Raw genomic sequence first — 18,202 nt, 5'->3', positions numbered from 1 at the left:
AGAAATTTGCATTGTTACGGCAGCAAAGGATAGGAGACATAATACTTACAATAGTAATTATATATAATCTGATTATAAAAGATAGAGAAGCTGTCAAGATATAAAGATATAAAGATATAACATATATATATATATATATATATATATATATATATATATATATATATATATATATAATAAAGCCAACATAATTAAAAATCTTAGCTGAATAAGCAACAGGTACAAATACAATCCTTGGATGAAAATAAATTAATATGTCTTGTTAGCAATGTCAAACTGATGTGGTATAAGAGGAATAAAACATTTTGGGACACGATGTTATTGGAAAATAATGGTGGTGTCAGTAACTGCTTCGCTTTGGGCCAGTCAAACCCCCCTGTCACTGATTATTTTTCGATAACAACATGTTTATTCACCACACATCGTTTCGTTCATGCATTTTCTTTGAAGATCAATTCATTTGTAGTCTGCAGTTCAGAAGAAGCCAAATGGATATAATTGATCTAAACAGGTGTACAAATATACCTCTCTGATTTGACATTGTTGTAAATTTGTACTTTAGGGAAAAGATCGTGTTTATGTTATCTGGGAAAACTGCCAGCATAAATTTACTATTGATCACTATGCCAAGGTGTTACATTTGAATAATGTTTTTTTTTTTCTTGACCTGTAACAAGTCCTTGCTAATTAGATCTTCTATGTTCTTTATTTATTTTGTGCTTTATGTATTTATATATATATATATATATATATACACACACACTCATTTACATTTACATTTATGGCATTTGGCAGACACCCTTATCCAGAGCGACTTACAATAGTGCTTTGAAGTCTATCAAAAATACATTCTGATATTGGCTCACTAGGTCACAAACTAGGAATACCATCAGTCCAAAACTCTGTTGGGGAGTTTTTTTTTTTTTTTTTTTTTTTTTTGTGAAAGTGCTAATTTAAGTATTTTATGAAGAGGTAAGTCTTTAGCCGTCGTTTGAAGACTGCCAGTGACTCAGCTGTTCGGACATCTAGGGGAAGTTCATTCCACCACCTTGGTGCCAGAACAGAGAAGAGTCTCGATGCATGCCTTCCTTGTACTCTGAGAGATGGAGGGACCAGTCGAGCAGTGCTAGAGGATCGGAGGGAGCGTGGTGGCGCTCGAGGTGTGATAAGTGCTTTGAGATAAGTGGGTGCTGGTCCGTTTTTGGCTTTGTAGGCAAGCACTAGTGTTTTAAATCTGATGCGGGCAGCTACAGGAAGCCAGTGGAGGGAGCGCAGCAATGGGATTGTGTGGGAAAATTTAGGAAGGTTGAAAACCAGTCGTGTAGCTGCATTCTGGATCAGTTGCAGAGGACGAATGGCGCTCAGAGGCAGACCTGCCAGGAGTGAGTTGCAGTAGTCCAGTCTCGAAATGACAAGGGACTGAACAAGCACCTGTGTGGCCTGTGAGGAAAGAAATGGACGAATTCTTCTGATATTATAAAGGAGAAATCGACAAGAGCGTGTTAGATTAGCAATGTGAGAGGAGAAGGACAGTTGATTGTCCATGGGTACCCCAAGGTTGCGTGCGGTAACCGAAGGCGAGATTGCAAGATCCTGAGATGGGGATGAATCACATGGGATGAACAGCAGTTCAGTTTTGGTGGGATTAAGTTTCAGCTGATGAGTTGTCATCCATGATGAGATGTCAGCCAGACAAGCTGATATCCGAGCAGAAACATGAGAGTCTGAGGGAGGGAAGGAGAGGATGAGTTGAGTGTCATCTGCATAGCAGTGGTATGAAAACCCATGTGAGGATATGACCGCACCAAGAGATCGGGTATAGAGGGAACTCTTTGTAATTTGTAATTCTATGTTCTTTATTTATTTTGTGCTTTATATATATATATATATATATATATATATATATATATATATATATATATATATATATATATATACACACACACACACACACTCCAAATTACTCCTATAAGAGCCATTAAAACTTTTTAAGTTTTTAAGTTTTAAGTTAAAAGAATATTTCAGCCTCAACCAATCCTCTGGAGAATCGGTTTGTAGATTTGATGTCTACTCTAAGAAAATGTCAAAATGACAGCAGGTATAATCTTGTAGGACATGTCTGCGAGGCAACAGTCTAATGAGAGTAAAGCCTGTGGTGTATCTGGAAAGGGTCATATATTATACATCACAGTTTAGAGTAGACAGTGGGTCCCGAATAGTAAATCTAAATTCACATTTGATTTCCGCTGAAGCTCAGCTTTAAAAGTCTGTCTGCAGCTGCGCAAAACTGATCATGACACTCATATATCACTGAAGAAGTGTGCCAAGTTTCAGGGGACGTTTGCTTAATTTAATCTTAATTTAAAAATCTCTATATTTTAGGGGTTACACTGCTATTATTATTTTTTCCTATGTAGTCAAATAGTCATCTTTTCTACAGTTAAAGCAAAAACTGATTCAGGATATAGCTGTTTTATCTTATTAGTGTAGTTAAATGCTAATAAACAACAGAAAAGGACCTCAACCCCTTATTGAGTTAACAGCCATACACAGATTACACATTAAATTTCCAACTTCAGGGCAGTTTAAGCTATACTGTTAATGACGAAACAAAATGAATCGATGTTTATCATATTACACTATTTAAGGATGCGTCAGTTTTTAAAATGCACTTGTATAGACGACCTGGCTGATGTTCTTGATGCTCAGCTGAAATTGTTGATTCTGGAACTGAGAGCGCGCAGCATGGAAGCTCGTGTCCATCAATAGATCATCGTTATAACTCAATGACCAGCCTTCTTCGGATGGAAGATGTCTATAGCAGTGTCTGGAAGGTTTTTCCAGGCTGCTAATGATAAACCACCATGTTCAACTCCGGTCTCAGTCGCATCCTTAAATGAATCTGGATCAGCATCAGTCAGCTGGGTGGGATTTCAGCTAGCCGAGTGGGATCTCAGTAGTGATGTGCAACCCGTGGCTCCAAAATCACACTTTTACACAGCGTTGGTCACAATGGAATTCATAGTGCAAGGATTTTATTTTGATTTAGAAAAACAGGCCCTTACACTTCATTCCAACTGATATTAAAGTAATAAGTTTCCATTAAAACAAAATAGAAAAACAGACTTTTCTCTGTGTAGTCTTATGTGCAGTGGACTGACGAATATGTTCAGGCTTAAAAGATACGTTTATCCTGCTTTCTTTACTATGTGCCATGTTGTTTTTTTTTTTCTACCACCCCAGCTAGTCAGCACCACAGCTTTGAGTGTATTAATCGACTAGGCTCTGCCACCCCTACTGTTTTCCATCTTATGTTTTTCCTGCAGTTTTTCATGAACTGATTAGATGGATCTTCTCCGAATACCCCATTCTGTGGAGCATCAGAAGATTATCATTAATCTTTCTTTTCATGTGGAAGTGATGAGTAGATAATAAAGCCTCTTGTTCTTGATTTTGCCCGTGATGTGGCTTGGTAATTGAGACTCATTGTAATGTAATGAGAGGACTGTGTTTGATCTCACTGTGTGGAGATGAGCACTGTTACACTCTTCTAGTATTTGTTTAGTGGGCATTTTTATTCAAAATGACTTTAAAATGAGGTATTATACAATCCAAGCATAGAGCCCATCTTGAGAAGCTGTGGATTAAAGGTTGTGCTCAAGAACCCAACAGCTGCTTTATAGTAACCCTAGAATTTTAACTCATATCCTTTGGGTCAGTAATACAGAGCCATAATTGGTATCTATGGAGCTCTTGAGGTGAAAGGATGGTTATTTTTTAATAAGATGTTGCCACAATTGTATATTTTGAAGCCACAGGTTAAATTTCTCCAGATCTATTTCATGGCCACAGTGTATTTATCAAGGCAACTATTATATTTAATTGTATTTAATTGAATTACATCACTTTGGCCACAGCAGCCTAGGCTTGGAGTTAACTGACAATACTACACAATCTTGGAATGGTATATAAAGACATACTGGAGTCACTGGTGTTGCGATATAGTTATATCATTAGCCTTAATTCAATATTTAAAGTGAATTAGACTCTCCGTTTGTCCTTCTGTTGTAGTGGTCATTGTTGTTATTGTCGTTTTTTCCATCTTTTTTCCATCTGTTGTAGTTGTCATTGTTCTTACTGTCATTTTTCCTTCCGTTTTTTTCCTTCTGTTGTAGTTGTCATTGTTATTATTTATATTTTTCCTTCTATGTTTTCCGTTCTGTTGTAGTTGTCATTATTATTGTCAATTTTCTTCTATTTGTTTTTCCTTCTGTTGTAGTTGTCATTGTTGTTATTGTCGTTTTTTTTCATCTGTTTTTTCCTTCTGTTGTAGTTGTCATTGTTGTTATTGTCGTTTTTTTTCATCTGTTTTTTCCGTCTGTTGTAGTTGTCATTGTTCTTACTGTCATTTTTTCTTCTGTTTTTTCCCTTCTTTTGTAGTTGTCATTATTGTTAGTGATTTTTTTCCTTCTGTTTTTTCTTCTGTTGTAGTTGTCATTGATGTTATTGTCATTTTTCGTCTGTTTTTTCCCATCTGTTGTAGTTGTTATTGTGGTTACTGTCATTTATCTCTAATGTTTTTTCCCTTCTGTTTTAGTTGTCATTGTTATTATTATTATCCATTTTTTCCCTCTGTTGTAGTAACCATTGTTATTGCCTTTTTTGCCTTCTTTTTTTTTTTTTTTTTTTACTGCTGCTGTAGTTGTCATTACTATGGGCTGAAGTTACACAATCCATGGTCACTACCTTGGTCAGAATATTGACTTGTTACCTCCTGGCCTTATTTCAGAAATAACCTCAGCGGCTACGTAGCTACCCATCACCACAGCCTCTCTCCTTTCTTTTTTTTTTTTTTTTTTTTTTACATACATTTTTTATTCTACATTCATATCAAAAGCTAGGGGCCTTGCTGTGGATTGTGTTATGGCTTTGATGGGATTGCGAGCGGCATGACTTTTTAATGCTCTGAAGCCCTTGTTACTGGAGCTAAAAGTCTGTCGGATTAATGATGACATATTCCACAGTGTTGGGAAAGTTCACATGCAGTTTGTACTGGGAAATAACAACATGCATGTTTCTCATTCAGTAAGTTGTTCTTTAGAGCACTTTATCAAAATGTCAAACAAGCTGGAACACAAAACAAGCACAGGAGGAGCTAAACACATGAGTGTGCTTTTCTGGGTGCACATTTCTTTTATCTTTGAATAGTAATCCATTCAAATCTGTCACATTCTACTTACATAAACTCGGTTGTTTAAATGTCTGTTTGTAGTAGGCATAATTGATCACCCACGTGGTGTGGTTGAAAGGAATACAGATTAGTCTTTGTTGCTAAGTTAGCATACTGGATTGTAAGCATGGTGTATATCAGAATCACAAAAACCCATGTAGAAGTTTTTTTTTTTTTTTTTTTTCACCAATGTCTGGACGCAAGATTGATTTATTCATGTCAGGAATTCTGAGTCGTGTATTAAATTTCATAATCTTTACTCCATAAAAACACCGCTGTGCATATGATACATTATTAATCATGCCTCAGGACTTCAGCTACTCAATATAAGTTTTACTATATTTTCTATATCCTGATCTGTTTTTATGTTTTTATTAACTTATATGGCATACAAAGTTCAAAATACAGTGTTGCCATACAGTGCATTTATCTCTGAAATTCCTTTCGTGCAAGAATAAAGACCCATCCTGCACTTTGTCCCACCTGAGTGCCCTCTACCTCATCTCTCTTTCTCTTTACCCATGCTTTCATCTGCACCCTAGTTTATCATCGGTCCTGTCAGCCGTTTAACACACTGCTCTGTGGACGACTCGGGGATGCAGCCGTGTTCAAAATGCTAAGGGGGAAGTGACAAAGGTCATATGGACAGTAAGAAACTCTCCTGACTACTAAATCAGGCTGGGCTGCTTATTTTTTTGCCTACTTTTTCCGCAATGTCATAAGAGTTCAAGTGCTAATCCCCCTACTGTCATGCCCTCACACACCTTGACTCAACCCTGTCAATATCACTGGGCTAATTATCACCCACCCTTCAATTATATACTACTTATTCACTTGAGTCTATGTACCTTGTGTAAAATTGTTACAATTTTAATTTTAAATATGTAATTACATAAGTGTAGCTTAAAACATATTATGCCTGGATTGTAGACCAACAGACCAATACAACGTAAAATTAATAGTCAGACATAGTAGTTCATGATCTCATTAAAAATGGAAATAACTAAATAGTATTTACAATTATTTGATTACATTAAAAAAACATTTTACTCGTTCAAAAATGTAATTAAAATGCTCTATATAGTTTCAGAAATTACTACAAACAGCAACATGTGTAGTGTGTGTGTTTGTACATATATATGTATATACTCTACATGTATAGCTAATTGAATGAATATAAATAGAATAAATATAAACATTAAATGATTTATCAGTTGGCATCAATTAAATATTTAACTGAATACATTTTTATTTAAACGATTTTAATCCAATAGGCCATCACTGCATACATTTAATAATCAGACATGATATAATAAATGTGGCTTATTGCATAAATTTATTCATTATGCCTGGATTTTAAACCAGTAGTTCAACATATGTATGCATAAAAGATTGATTTTGATGAATTTTACATGGTTGTTGATGAAGTTTCTTTTATGAATGTTTAATATTCAGGTTTTTCACCCAAACTGAAGCTTCAGATGCATTTTTTTCTCCTTGCATCATTAAACTCTAATTAATTCTCATCTTTCAGTCTGTAAACAAGCTATGCTAATTGAATCATTGAAAAACTTGACTTTCTTTCCTGTATTTTCTGTTTTTGCCTAACATAAATAGTTCTGTCTGTCGCTTTCTCCTTCTTTGTTTTTTTTTTTATTTGCTCACTTTGAGTCTTCTGTTTGAACTCTGGATCTGTGAATGTCAAACAGAATTCGAGAGTGCGCTTACGGCAAGAAGAAGATCTGATAAGATAGAGAATGTATGCAGTGAGTGTTGGGTTTGTGTAAATATGTACTCTTGTATTGAGATTGTAGCTTTTTTTTTAAAATGAGAGGCCTTCTCATAGAGTAAAGACCACTGTCAGATTTATACTATATCTGAGTTTCCCATTTACCTGCTGTGAATTCCAACAAAAAAGAGTCAACGCTGATTCTTTTCCTGGCATTTGCTACCCGGATATGTCAGGACGTGTCCTTGTTTTAAACCGGCTGCAGCGCGGTGTCTACTCATTAAGAGTTAGACGTACACGTTCCCATATAAGTCCTGTGTTTGGAAAGCCCTGCAGATGCTTTGTCTATTTCTGACATTTCTCTTTTTCCGTTAGTTTCACTTATTTCCTTACACTCCTGTTGACGTCCGGATGATATTCAGTGCTTCCTGATATTAACAGAACAGATCTTATTTTTTCTAATTATTCAATTCATTTTAATTTTTTTGTATCCCTAATGAGCAAGCCGAGAGAAGACGGTGGCAAGGAAAAACTCCCTGAGACATCATGAGGAAGAACTTTCAGAGGAAAAGACTCAGAAAAAGCCAACCCTTCCTCTTCTGAGTGACACTCGATATTATGACTATATATAATTTCTCTTGCATGACTGTGTGTATTATAAAGTTAAACCATACTAAGTGTGTTGAAAGGATGTTCAGTGTGAACACTGTGTGAATAAGAATCCTGGGATGAGCACCAGACAGTCTTTCTGATTACAGCATCAGTTCTTAGGTACAAATCTTTTTTCTTCTTAGAATTCTTTAGTTAGAAGTTTGTTGCTGATCAAAATAAGCACTTTTTTGGGGAAAATGCTGTATCTCTAATGGCTGGGAACTGTCTCATTCACTTTCATGCCTCTGGGAGAGATGCTTATTCCATGCAGGAGATCCTTTAATTTATTTGCAGTTGCTTTAGGCTGCATTTACAAAGGTCAATACAAAGTAAATATGAAGGGCTGCTTCCACAAAAGGGCCACATAGCCATATACATAATCAAAGAATTTCACTAATTCTGCAAATTACCTGTGCGCCTTGATCCTTTCTGAATGAATAAATATCACTCCATCAATAATGTCTAAGCTCCAGCTGCCTGTGTGTTTGATTAGCAAAAGAACTGAATTTGAGTATTAAAGCTCACAGGGGTGTCACAGGACTGCTTGTGGCTGTAACAGCTAATCGGATTGAGCTATTGGAGTGGTGCAGACTGCAGTGTAATGCTGACACAGCTCTAGCAGAGTGAGGAATGAAAGCAGTGTCTCTCATCTCTTTTCTCTGTGTCAGACCATATATCCAAGGCTGAAGATTGCTGCAGGCTGAGGTGGTACATCAGGCTGATGCTGGACAACTGACTCTTTTGGACATATTTAGAATGATTAGAGTTGATAATGTGATTATGTTATCAGAATGCAGCTTTAAATATTACTACATTCTGGTGTTCTTATCAAAAGAATCCATTTATATATTTCCATTGGCTACATTTTCATGCAAAAGAACTTAGAAGTGAGACTGATTACAAGTATATACTGTAATTGAGCAGTTAAAGGGATAAACAGTAGCTCTCTGGTGTACTTCAGACTTTTGGGGGACTTCCCAGCAAGTGCTTGTGTTTGAAGGCAATGTCTAGATGCTATTGAAAAACCCTGCTTCTACTGAAGAACAATTTGGCAACCTTGGAGGTGTGAACTACACACGTGATTTGAATTATCTGAATGGGGAGCCCAGACTTTCAATTTAAGCGTCTGCGTAACCCGGCTCTGAATACGAGTAACTTTCCCACGTGAAAATATTGACATAATATTGACTTGTTAGCAACACCATTCTTCTGGCTCCAGTAGACAGACAGACAGACAGACAGACAGATAGATAGATAGATAGATAGATAGATAGATAGATAGATAGACAGACAGATCACTTTATTAATCCCAGAGGGAAATTCACACATTGCAGCAGCAACAGCAGCAAAAGAATAGTGTTTGCACTAAACAATCAAGAGTAATAAAATAAATGTTTTCAGTAAGATTATAAAAACTTTAGACACTAAACCAGTAAGGTATGGAGGAAGATGGGCATTTGGTTTCTTCTGAACTACCCCATTTAAAAATGTAATGTTCTAACATCTGGTCTGGCAGAAAAAGTACTATATAAGGCTTTGTCAAAGACTTTGTAAAAATCTTTAAATTTTAACTCTGAAGCTTGCCAGATGCAGGAGGCTTTCCAGGAGAATGAATAACCAGTTGGCATTATGTGATTAGAGTTTCAGCACTGAAATCCCTTAAGATTAATTCCTGGCACAAGAAGCCATTCAGCATGTTGTCACAGTAAAGAGGCCGTGATGGAAAATCCCACTCTGCAGAATGCTTTCATGGCCATGGTGTTTCACAGAAAAAAATAACCATAAGAAGGGATCACCATCATGCCAGGTATCAATCAGTTTGTGCTAGAGAAGCTCTGAAGCTAAAAGAGCTACTGTATGGTAGTGGGGAATGTGAGAATTAATTAAGCCCTCTATTTGAATAGTCCCTAATTGATCGTCTGATGTTCCAGCTCTAGAGACCATTCCAAGAAATAAAGTCAGATTTTCAATAGTGTCCTCTCAGTGCTGTGATCTGTCAAGTGCACTTGATGGATAGAATTATCTGACTTAATTATAAAACACATCCATGTGTGATAAATGATGTCATTACCTTCTCCCTGCTCTCATTTCAATCAAATTTCCCCACTATGTTAATTGGGGAGATGTTCGAGCCATATATATGTTACTGCTGTGGCCCATGGACTTTTATGAAGTGTCTTCACAAATAGCTTCAGTAAATCTTAGCTAATATTGGATGAGTCCTGACATTTTCTACACTATATGGCCAAAAGTATGTGGACCCCTGACCATCACACCCTTATGTGCTTGTTGAACATCCCATTCCCAAACCATGGGCTCCTATAACAGCCTCCAGTCTTTTGGGAAGGCTTTCTGCTAGATTTTGGAACATGACTTTGGGGATATGTGCTCATTCAACCACAAGAGCTTTAGTGAGGTCTTGCATGGATGTTGAGCGAGAAGGGTTGGCGTGCAGTTGGTATTCCGATTCGTCCTGAAGGTGTTCAGTGGGGCTGAGGTCAGGGCTCTGTGCAGGCCACATGAGTTCTTCCACTCCAACCTTGGCAAAGTATGTCTTCATGGACCAGAGGTAGTGTCATGATGTAACAGGTTTGGGTCCCTTAGTTCCAGTGAAGGGAAATTGTAATGCTGCAGCATACGAAGACATCCTAGACACAATGCTGGAATTCTGTGGTTCCAGCATCGTGGCAACAGTTTGGGGAAGAACCATACATATATGTGTGATGGTCAGGTGTCAACAAACCTTTGGCTATAAAAAGTATAAGCACATTTTGTCCAGGTGGTGAAAAGCACAAGACCTTAATTGTATCAAGCTTCAGTCTTCAGTCTTCCAGAGTATTACAGAGTAAATTCCTGATCTTTTTTGTTGGGAATTTGAGTTGTTTTTTTTTTACGAGTCTGCATGAGAAACTGCATTCACAATATTCACAAACTCTAAGCACTGAAATGAGAAATAATAAAAGATTATTCTTGGTTAACATAGACATCTTTGAATGACAGATTTACGCTTAGTTGTTCCGGTAAAGAGAGTGATTTAACTTGGGACTGGTGCAAAAGTAAACCCAGTAATACTGAAACAAGAGAAGTACCAGCAAAAGCTCTCTGACTTGTCAGTTCTTCTCTCTCTCTCTCTGTCTCTGTCTCTCTCTCTCTCTCTCTCTCTCTCTCGCTCTCTTTCCATATATTCCCGTTCTGCCCCCATTTCATTACATGTACTAGAATTTGATGTAGTGGAAGATGTAAAGGTGAATCTTCAGAACGTTCTTTAATTTTACTTTGGAGTTCTCATATTGTCTGTGAGCGCAGAGCTGTGTTAACACATGACAACTCCTCTGCACCATCTGTTCACTTTGTGCATTTTGAAGTGACTAGTTATTGAAGTTTTAAGTGGTTTGGACTTGTGATTAAGTAAAAGCCTTAGCAGTGATGCAGGATTTGAGTAAATTCTCATCTGTAAGAGCTGTTTTCCATTCTCAGTAATTTGTGATGAAGAATCTTTCTGTTATAGTCGAAGAATGAGGATGATGAAGTAATGAGTAACTCTGATTTGGATCCCTGTAATTCCCCAATTGACTCCTAATAATAATAACTAAAATGTATGTGATTGTAACATGTGTTGTTTCCTTTGTATTTTCTTTAGAGAAATGTGATGAAGCGCTGGCCACGCCCCTTTCCCATAGTGCCTTCAGCAGCTCGTCTGTGTTCACCACCGGCTACACTCCTGAATACGCCAAACTGAACAGGAGAGGAGGTGAGAGGGCTTAAACACACACCCACGCAGACACACACCAAAACATAGACATGTGTTTGGTATTTATGGATGGAGTCTCCAGTGTCAGTGCTTTGTAACAGAGGTAAAGCTGTGAATTTAATGACTTCAGGATGGAGTAGTTTCTTGGTCGCATACAAACACTTCGGGACTTGCTGTCATTGGAAAATAATCAACTTCAGGGTGGTAAGAGTAACTCTGAGTCATGTCTTGCTGCATCTCACCGCCTTGTCATTGACTATTTTCCTATAAGGGTATGCCTTGTCATGTTTTATTCCTTACATAATGGATTATAGTTGAATTCATATAATTTCTACCAAATTGTATCAGTTTTTCATAACTAAGAAAATCAGAACAGTTCTTGTTAGAGGGCTCAGATGTTTGGAGCTGACAGTATCTCTAACACAGGTGAAAGTAAGGCACAGTCTTAATTAAACCTCTGTTACTGTGGGTCAGTGGACTTTGTGTAAATATTTAATGGGACATGGCCTTTTAATGGGGCTGCGAGATCTCAGTGACACAATGCATGCCATCACACTGCTACACCGTTTGACACCTACACACTGGTGGATACAGAGCAGGATCATTATTTACCCTTCCCAATAGGGGTGTATTCATGGTTGCAGGCCATGAATGCGTTCTTTGTCATAGCATTGTACCTCAGACCCAAATGTTCATAATCAGGAGAATTAATTAATTTTATAATTGCAAAAAATGTTGTTTATAATTAGCAGTCATAAATTTTAATGGAGTTTCGTTATATGTTTTGGCATCACGTCTACCGATGTCTTTTGTAGAAAATTACCCTCAGCTGTCATGAGAACAAACACTGGAAAACCATTAAGTTCTGATTTGATGTAACCGGAGGGTAGTTTTGTAGTTTTCGTAGCAGATGAGCAAACAGCCTGTCACAATCTCAGCCTGGCAGGAACATTCATGTCCCAGGCATTTATCAACCATATTCATTCCTGATGTCATCACTGAGACAGGCTCATTAGCTACACTAAGACAAGCAGCATCATAAAAGACTAATGAAGGGATCTCGACATCCGTATGCCAGATGCATATTTCTGTCCAAACCACTGACATTACTGAGGCTGGAAATGACACTTCTGAATTAGAGAATTGTTTATAGTGTTTATAGTGATTCATTTCAGTCAAAAATCACTGGTGCGGAAAAAGGGGTGGGTAAAAATCAATGCCACCCAATGCTAATATTTGTCTGTTCATATATATATATATATATATATATATATATATATATATATATATATATATATACTGTATATATATAATGTGTGACTATGATAGCCTCAGATTCTTGTTCTTGGCTGAAAGGAATGTAACCTGATGTGGTCTTCTGCTGTTGTAGCCCATCCACTGCAAGATTCAATGCTTTTTGCATGCTGAGATGCTTTTCTGCGCACCACGGTTGTAAAGAATGAACTCTATCCTTCCTGGCAGCTCGAACCAATCTGGCTATTTTCCTCTGACCTCTCTTATCAACAAGTTGTTTCTACCCACAGATCTGTCACTCACTCAGTTTTTTTTTTTTTCACACCATTCTGTGTAAACTCTAGAGACTATTCCTAGAAGATCAGCAGTTTCTGAAATACTCAAACCAACCCATCTAGCACCAACAGCTATGCCACGGTTAAAGTCACAGAGATCACATTTTCCCCTATTCTGATGTTTCTTGTGAACAATAACTGAAGCGCTTCACCTGTATATGCATTGCATATATATATACATATACATATACATATATATTTGCCAGGCGATTGCTGATATTCTTACAATTTTGTTTTAATTGGGACTTTTCAAGAATGTACATGTTCATTATACAAATTATGCTTCTTCCAATTAAACATGAGTACATTTGCATTCTTTCACCATTTTTAGTGTAAAATGTCATATAAATCCAACACATCAATATTTTGCCAGTTTTTTCTGTTATATATTACTAAATAGAAAAAGGAATGAACATACACTATACGGCCAAACGTTTGTGGATACCTGACTGTTACTACAAAGTTGGAAGAACACAATTGTATAGAATGACATTGTATGCTGTAGCATTTCAATTTCCTTCCACTGGAATTAAGAGGCTCAAAGATGTTTGGGCCTGCATGACAATGCCCCAGTGCACAAAACCAGCAACATGAAGACAGTGCCAAGGTTGGAGTGGAAGAACACGAGAGGCCTCCCCAGAACCCTGACCTCAACACCACTGAACACCTTTGGGATGACTTGGAACGTCGACTGCACCCCAGGTCTCCTCACCCAACATCAGTGTCTGTCCTCACTAATGCTCTTGTTGCTGAATGGGCAAATCCATACAGCAATGCTCCAAAATCTAGTGGAAAGTCTTCCCAGAAGAGTGGAGGTTATTATAACAGGCAAGGGGTCATTAAATGTGGAATGGGATGTTCAGCAAGCACATATGGGTGTGGTGGCCGGGTGTCCACAAACTTTGGGCCATATAGTGTATAATGAATGCAGGTGATCTAGAAACAGATTTGTGGTTATGAATGTAGGAAAAAATGATTTTAAGAGAAACTGTTTTCATGTTTTCATAGTTTCATGTATTCCCACTCTAGTTAATGTGGTTTATAAGGTTTATAAAGGAAATTGATATGCATATCATAATGGCATGTACATTGACACGTATGTCAGTAAACAACAGGGATATACTGCATGGCATGACATTACTGTGAAGTGGGTGCAGTTTAAGATGTCTTAAGATTTGCTTAATTAGGGCAAATGCTATAGGCAGTGCACAAAAACAGGGAATTTATTTTTTTTTTCTGTTGAGTTTTGATATATTTCGTAACTACCGTCTGAGAGAAGAAGAAAAATCTGAAAAATGATTGGGTCCAAAATTGCCGTTCTGGTCAGTGTATTAACCCTTACTTGGTTTGCAAAATCAATCATCTTCCTTTAAAGATTCTGGAGAGATGTGTTAGTCCACTATAAAAGGTCCTGGTCTTATTTAAAGTAATGCAGTTCTCACTTCACCATGCTCTCTTCATGTTCCTCTACGGTATTCTCATTCAGCAGAGGTGGAGGCATCTGTTTGGCACTAGCTCATCTGTGAGGTGGAGACAGGGAGGAAAAGGTCAAATCCCTGTTGAATGTAAACCTGTTTGTCCTTCATACCTGGAAATGGCAAGGTAGTGAGATGGGAGGACTGGGGACAGACGATCAGGCGAGGCAGTAGGAAGCTAATGAGAGGGAGGATTGGGACTCGGTTGAGGCTGGCAGAGGGAGAGAGATGGCTGTGCTAAGCATTCAGCCCAAGAACGAAGTCTCTGCTGAATAGAAATGTGGCCGTGCATGAGATTGGAGTGTTAATAAGATGCACAAACCCAGTGATCCCTGCACTTCATTTTATTTTTCATTCTCTGTAGTGAATTAAATCCTCTCAGCCTGCTACTGAGGCAAAATGACATTTATAGGCTATGCAAACAATTTGACTTCTTTCCTCGTATTCCTCTTTGGTTTAAATACACTTTCGTATTTATTTGCATTTTAGCTTAAGCTTTGAAACTTTTCTTAAACCTGCATTATTCTTAGTATTGTGATTTTGAAAACTTAAGGAGATTTTGAAGTGCTCAACGTTAATGTAGGCAAATGTCTGAAGTTTGTCCATTGTAGTTGAAAAGTAAGCCATAAGCACAAAGACATCTCCAGTGAAATTGTCCATTCTTCTACAGAAGTGCATGCTAATACTCTCGATTTTTGTTTTTCCCAATTTAGACATTCCTGTCCACTAGCTAGCTTACCCCTAACCAGCCACGAACCAGGGATGATGAAGGCTCCCTCACGTACTTCCTCTATGACACGTGAAGCCAGTCTTTGCATCTTTTCGAACTGCTGCTGAACACACTTGCTGGAAAACGCTATCAGCCCTCTTCCTAATACATGAGCTCGGAGACACCCACGATTATCTAGTGTTGCTCTGATTGACAGGGGAAAGAATAAGGCCATCCCTCTCATGTAGACAGCATAGCTGATTTTGTTATTTCAGACTCCTGGCCTGTATACCATGCTATCGTTGGTATACAGATTTGCTTTTGATTCTTCAACACATTGTGTAATTTCTGAGAACCTGATTTGTACAAATATGAATGACAGTCTTGTCTCTAACCCTAAACCTTTGCGCCTTTTCATATGAATTAAGTAAAGTGAGGTTGGGACGTTGGCACAGTTAGTACCATTGAATGTTGAGTTTTGCATGTCCTTCCAATTTCTGTGTGGGTTTCCTCCGTTTTTTTTTTTTTTTTTTTTTTTTCGTTTCCTCTGACCTCCCATCCAGTGTCCATTCCAACCTCACACTTAGTGTTCCTGGGATAGGCTCAGAAAGGACTGAGGTATAAAGCATCTCAACAGTCTGCAAGCCAAGCTTCTTTTTCTTCACCGACCTGCCTTCTTTCTCCTTCCGGGTGCTTTCTTTTACTCCCCTTATCTTATCAGAACATCAGTCTCTATGGCAGGTTACAGTAGAGTCGTCCCCCTGGCTGTGCTCTCATCTCTTCCTCTCACTCATCCTCTTCTCTGCTTATGTTCTCACTATGTCACTGTTAAGCCTCTCTCTTTAGGCCTACACTTTAGGTCAACCAGCCCAGCTTATCATGTCTTAGCTCCATATGTATACACTTATCAACAGGGCCAAGTGTCTTTTTTTTTTTTTTTTTGAAGATGGTATTTTGTGCCTTAAAGAGCACCCAAATCCTCTCTGACAGAGATAGACTCTGTTTATCCTGTTGAAGCCAGATTGCAAATAATGACTCTGTAATAGGATCAGATATCAAATCCCATCGAGGACCACGTCACACCTTATCGAGCACCTTATCACTGCTGTTTGTGCTTCTGATCTGACAAAGGAACCTGATATTACATACATTTATATATATATATATATATATATATATATATATATATATATATATATATATATATATATATATATATATATATATATATATATGTATATACACTCATTTGCCACTTTCCTACAGCTGATTCTTGTACTTATCTAATCAGCCAATCATGTGGCAGCAACGCAGTGTATAAAATCATGCAGGTGTAGGTCAAGATCATCATGTACAAACCTTAGACTGGGGAAAAATGTGATCTCAGTGACTCAGTGGCATGGATGTTTTTTCCAGAAAGATTGGTTTGAGTATTTCAGAAACTGTTGATCTCCTGGCATTTTCACTAACTCTCTAGAGTTTACACAGAATCGTGCAAACCACACACACACACACACACACACACACACACAAAAAAAAACATCCAGTGAGTGACTGTTCTGCATGCGGAAATGCCTTGTTGATAAGACGGGTTATGGTGAGATTGGTTCACTGGTTCGAGCTGACAGAAAAGCTACGGTAACTGAAATAACCACTCTTTACAACCGTGGTGAGCAGAAAAGTATCAGATGCTCATCATGCTGAATCTGGAGGCAGATGGGCTACAGCAGCAGAAGAAGACATGATTATAACCACAGTTGTTAAGAGTGGTCATTCCATTGGCAATATTAAGGTGTGTGTGCGCATGTGGTGCTTTTATCGAGAGAGATTCAGCCTCGAGTATTTGCTTCACGAGTGACAGAGGAGACGAACGCCTAGAGGCTTAAACCTTAATGCTATGGAGAAACTCTTTTGTCATAGAGTTTAGAACATGGAATGGAAGGAAAAAACAGCATCAAGTGGAATAAATGTATAAAAATGCAAATACATTTTCTCTTTACAAACAAGTCTTAATTTCACGTCACAAATCTTAAATATTATATTAAAGATAGTTAATTAATTACTTCGCACTGCAAATATTCACACTTGAGGAAAGTTTACATACCATTGCGTTCATAGAAATTCCTATTTAAATTGTTTGAAGTTATTATTGTCAGGCCTTGATGATGCCTTGCATAATTACTTAAAGTAAAAAAATAAAAATAATTATCCAGGTACCTACTTGAGTAAGAAGAAGGTCCTATAATAAGGTCCTATTACTTTGAAATGGGTCCACTGGATCAGATGTATTGGGGATAGTGACAGTCATGAAATCAGTAAATCAAAAACAGAAATTATTCAAACTTTTTATATACAGTTTGTATTATAGATTAGAGATTTGCCTCACCTTTGTTGCTGGAAAAGCCCTAAAAACTAACAATCGTAACTTTATTTCATGATTAAAAATGGACACATATCAACATTCATCTCTGTTTGCGAGCTAATATGTGTAAAGTCATTAGTCTAAACACAGTTTGGAAATCTTATATGGGGCAATGACGTTTTTGAGCATGAAGTAGACAATGCGTAACATATGTATTATTTCTATCAGCTGAAGGGAAAAACGGTGGCTCTGTGTGTCTCTGTGTGCAGTAAAGTAAAAGTATATTTTTTTCTTTACAAATTTATACCAGTAAAAGTAAAGAGTAAGGATAGTCTTAAAGTAGAATTTATTCAAAAAGTTAAACAAGATAATGTAACGTAGTAAACGTAGCTGCTTACTACACACCTTTGTGTGAGACTATGTTTGCATTCACACAGTGTTAAAATAACTTGGATTTCTTGCACCTTTTGACTTTGATGGAAAATCAGTTATCAATAAATTTGTATTAGCAGTTGCTTATGACCCTTTGCTTTTGTGAAACTGGAAAAATTGCACCTCTTTAAAAAGCTCTAATACAAACCTCTATACAATCCACAATGCAGAACACACAAATAAACACTACAACTACTCTCCTTATTTTTTATTTTGCCTGCAGTGATGCAGAAAACAGAATAAGATTTTTTTTCTCCAAGCATTCAGTATGATC

The 18,202-nt window shown here is 37.4% G+C and overlaps 1 protein-coding gene across 1 annotated transcript in view; it reads left to right on the top strand.

The window, feature by feature from the left end:
- LOC113541299 (contactin-associated protein-like 2) overlaps positions 1 to 18,202 on the top strand; it is a 123,107-nt gene that overhangs the window by 31,474 nt on the left and 73,431 nt on the right. Inside the window, exon 2 of the mRNA XM_026938187.3 lies at positions 11,251 to 11,361. Within this exon, the coding sequence (XP_026793988.3) occupies positions 11,251 to 11,361 (111 nt within the window). The remainder of the gene's footprint in view (positions 1 to 11,250; positions 11,362 to 18,202) is intronic.

Source organism: Pangasianodon hypophthalmus, chromosome 22, assembly GCF_027358585.1.
Source record: "Pangasianodon hypophthalmus isolate fPanHyp1 chromosome 22, fPanHyp1.pri, whole genome shotgun sequence".
In the NCBI taxonomy this organism is placed as follows: domain Eukaryota; kingdom Metazoa; phylum Chordata; class Actinopteri; order Siluriformes; family Pangasiidae; genus Pangasianodon; species Pangasianodon hypophthalmus.
This window is presented reverse-complemented; position numbering and strand designations above follow the sequence as displayed.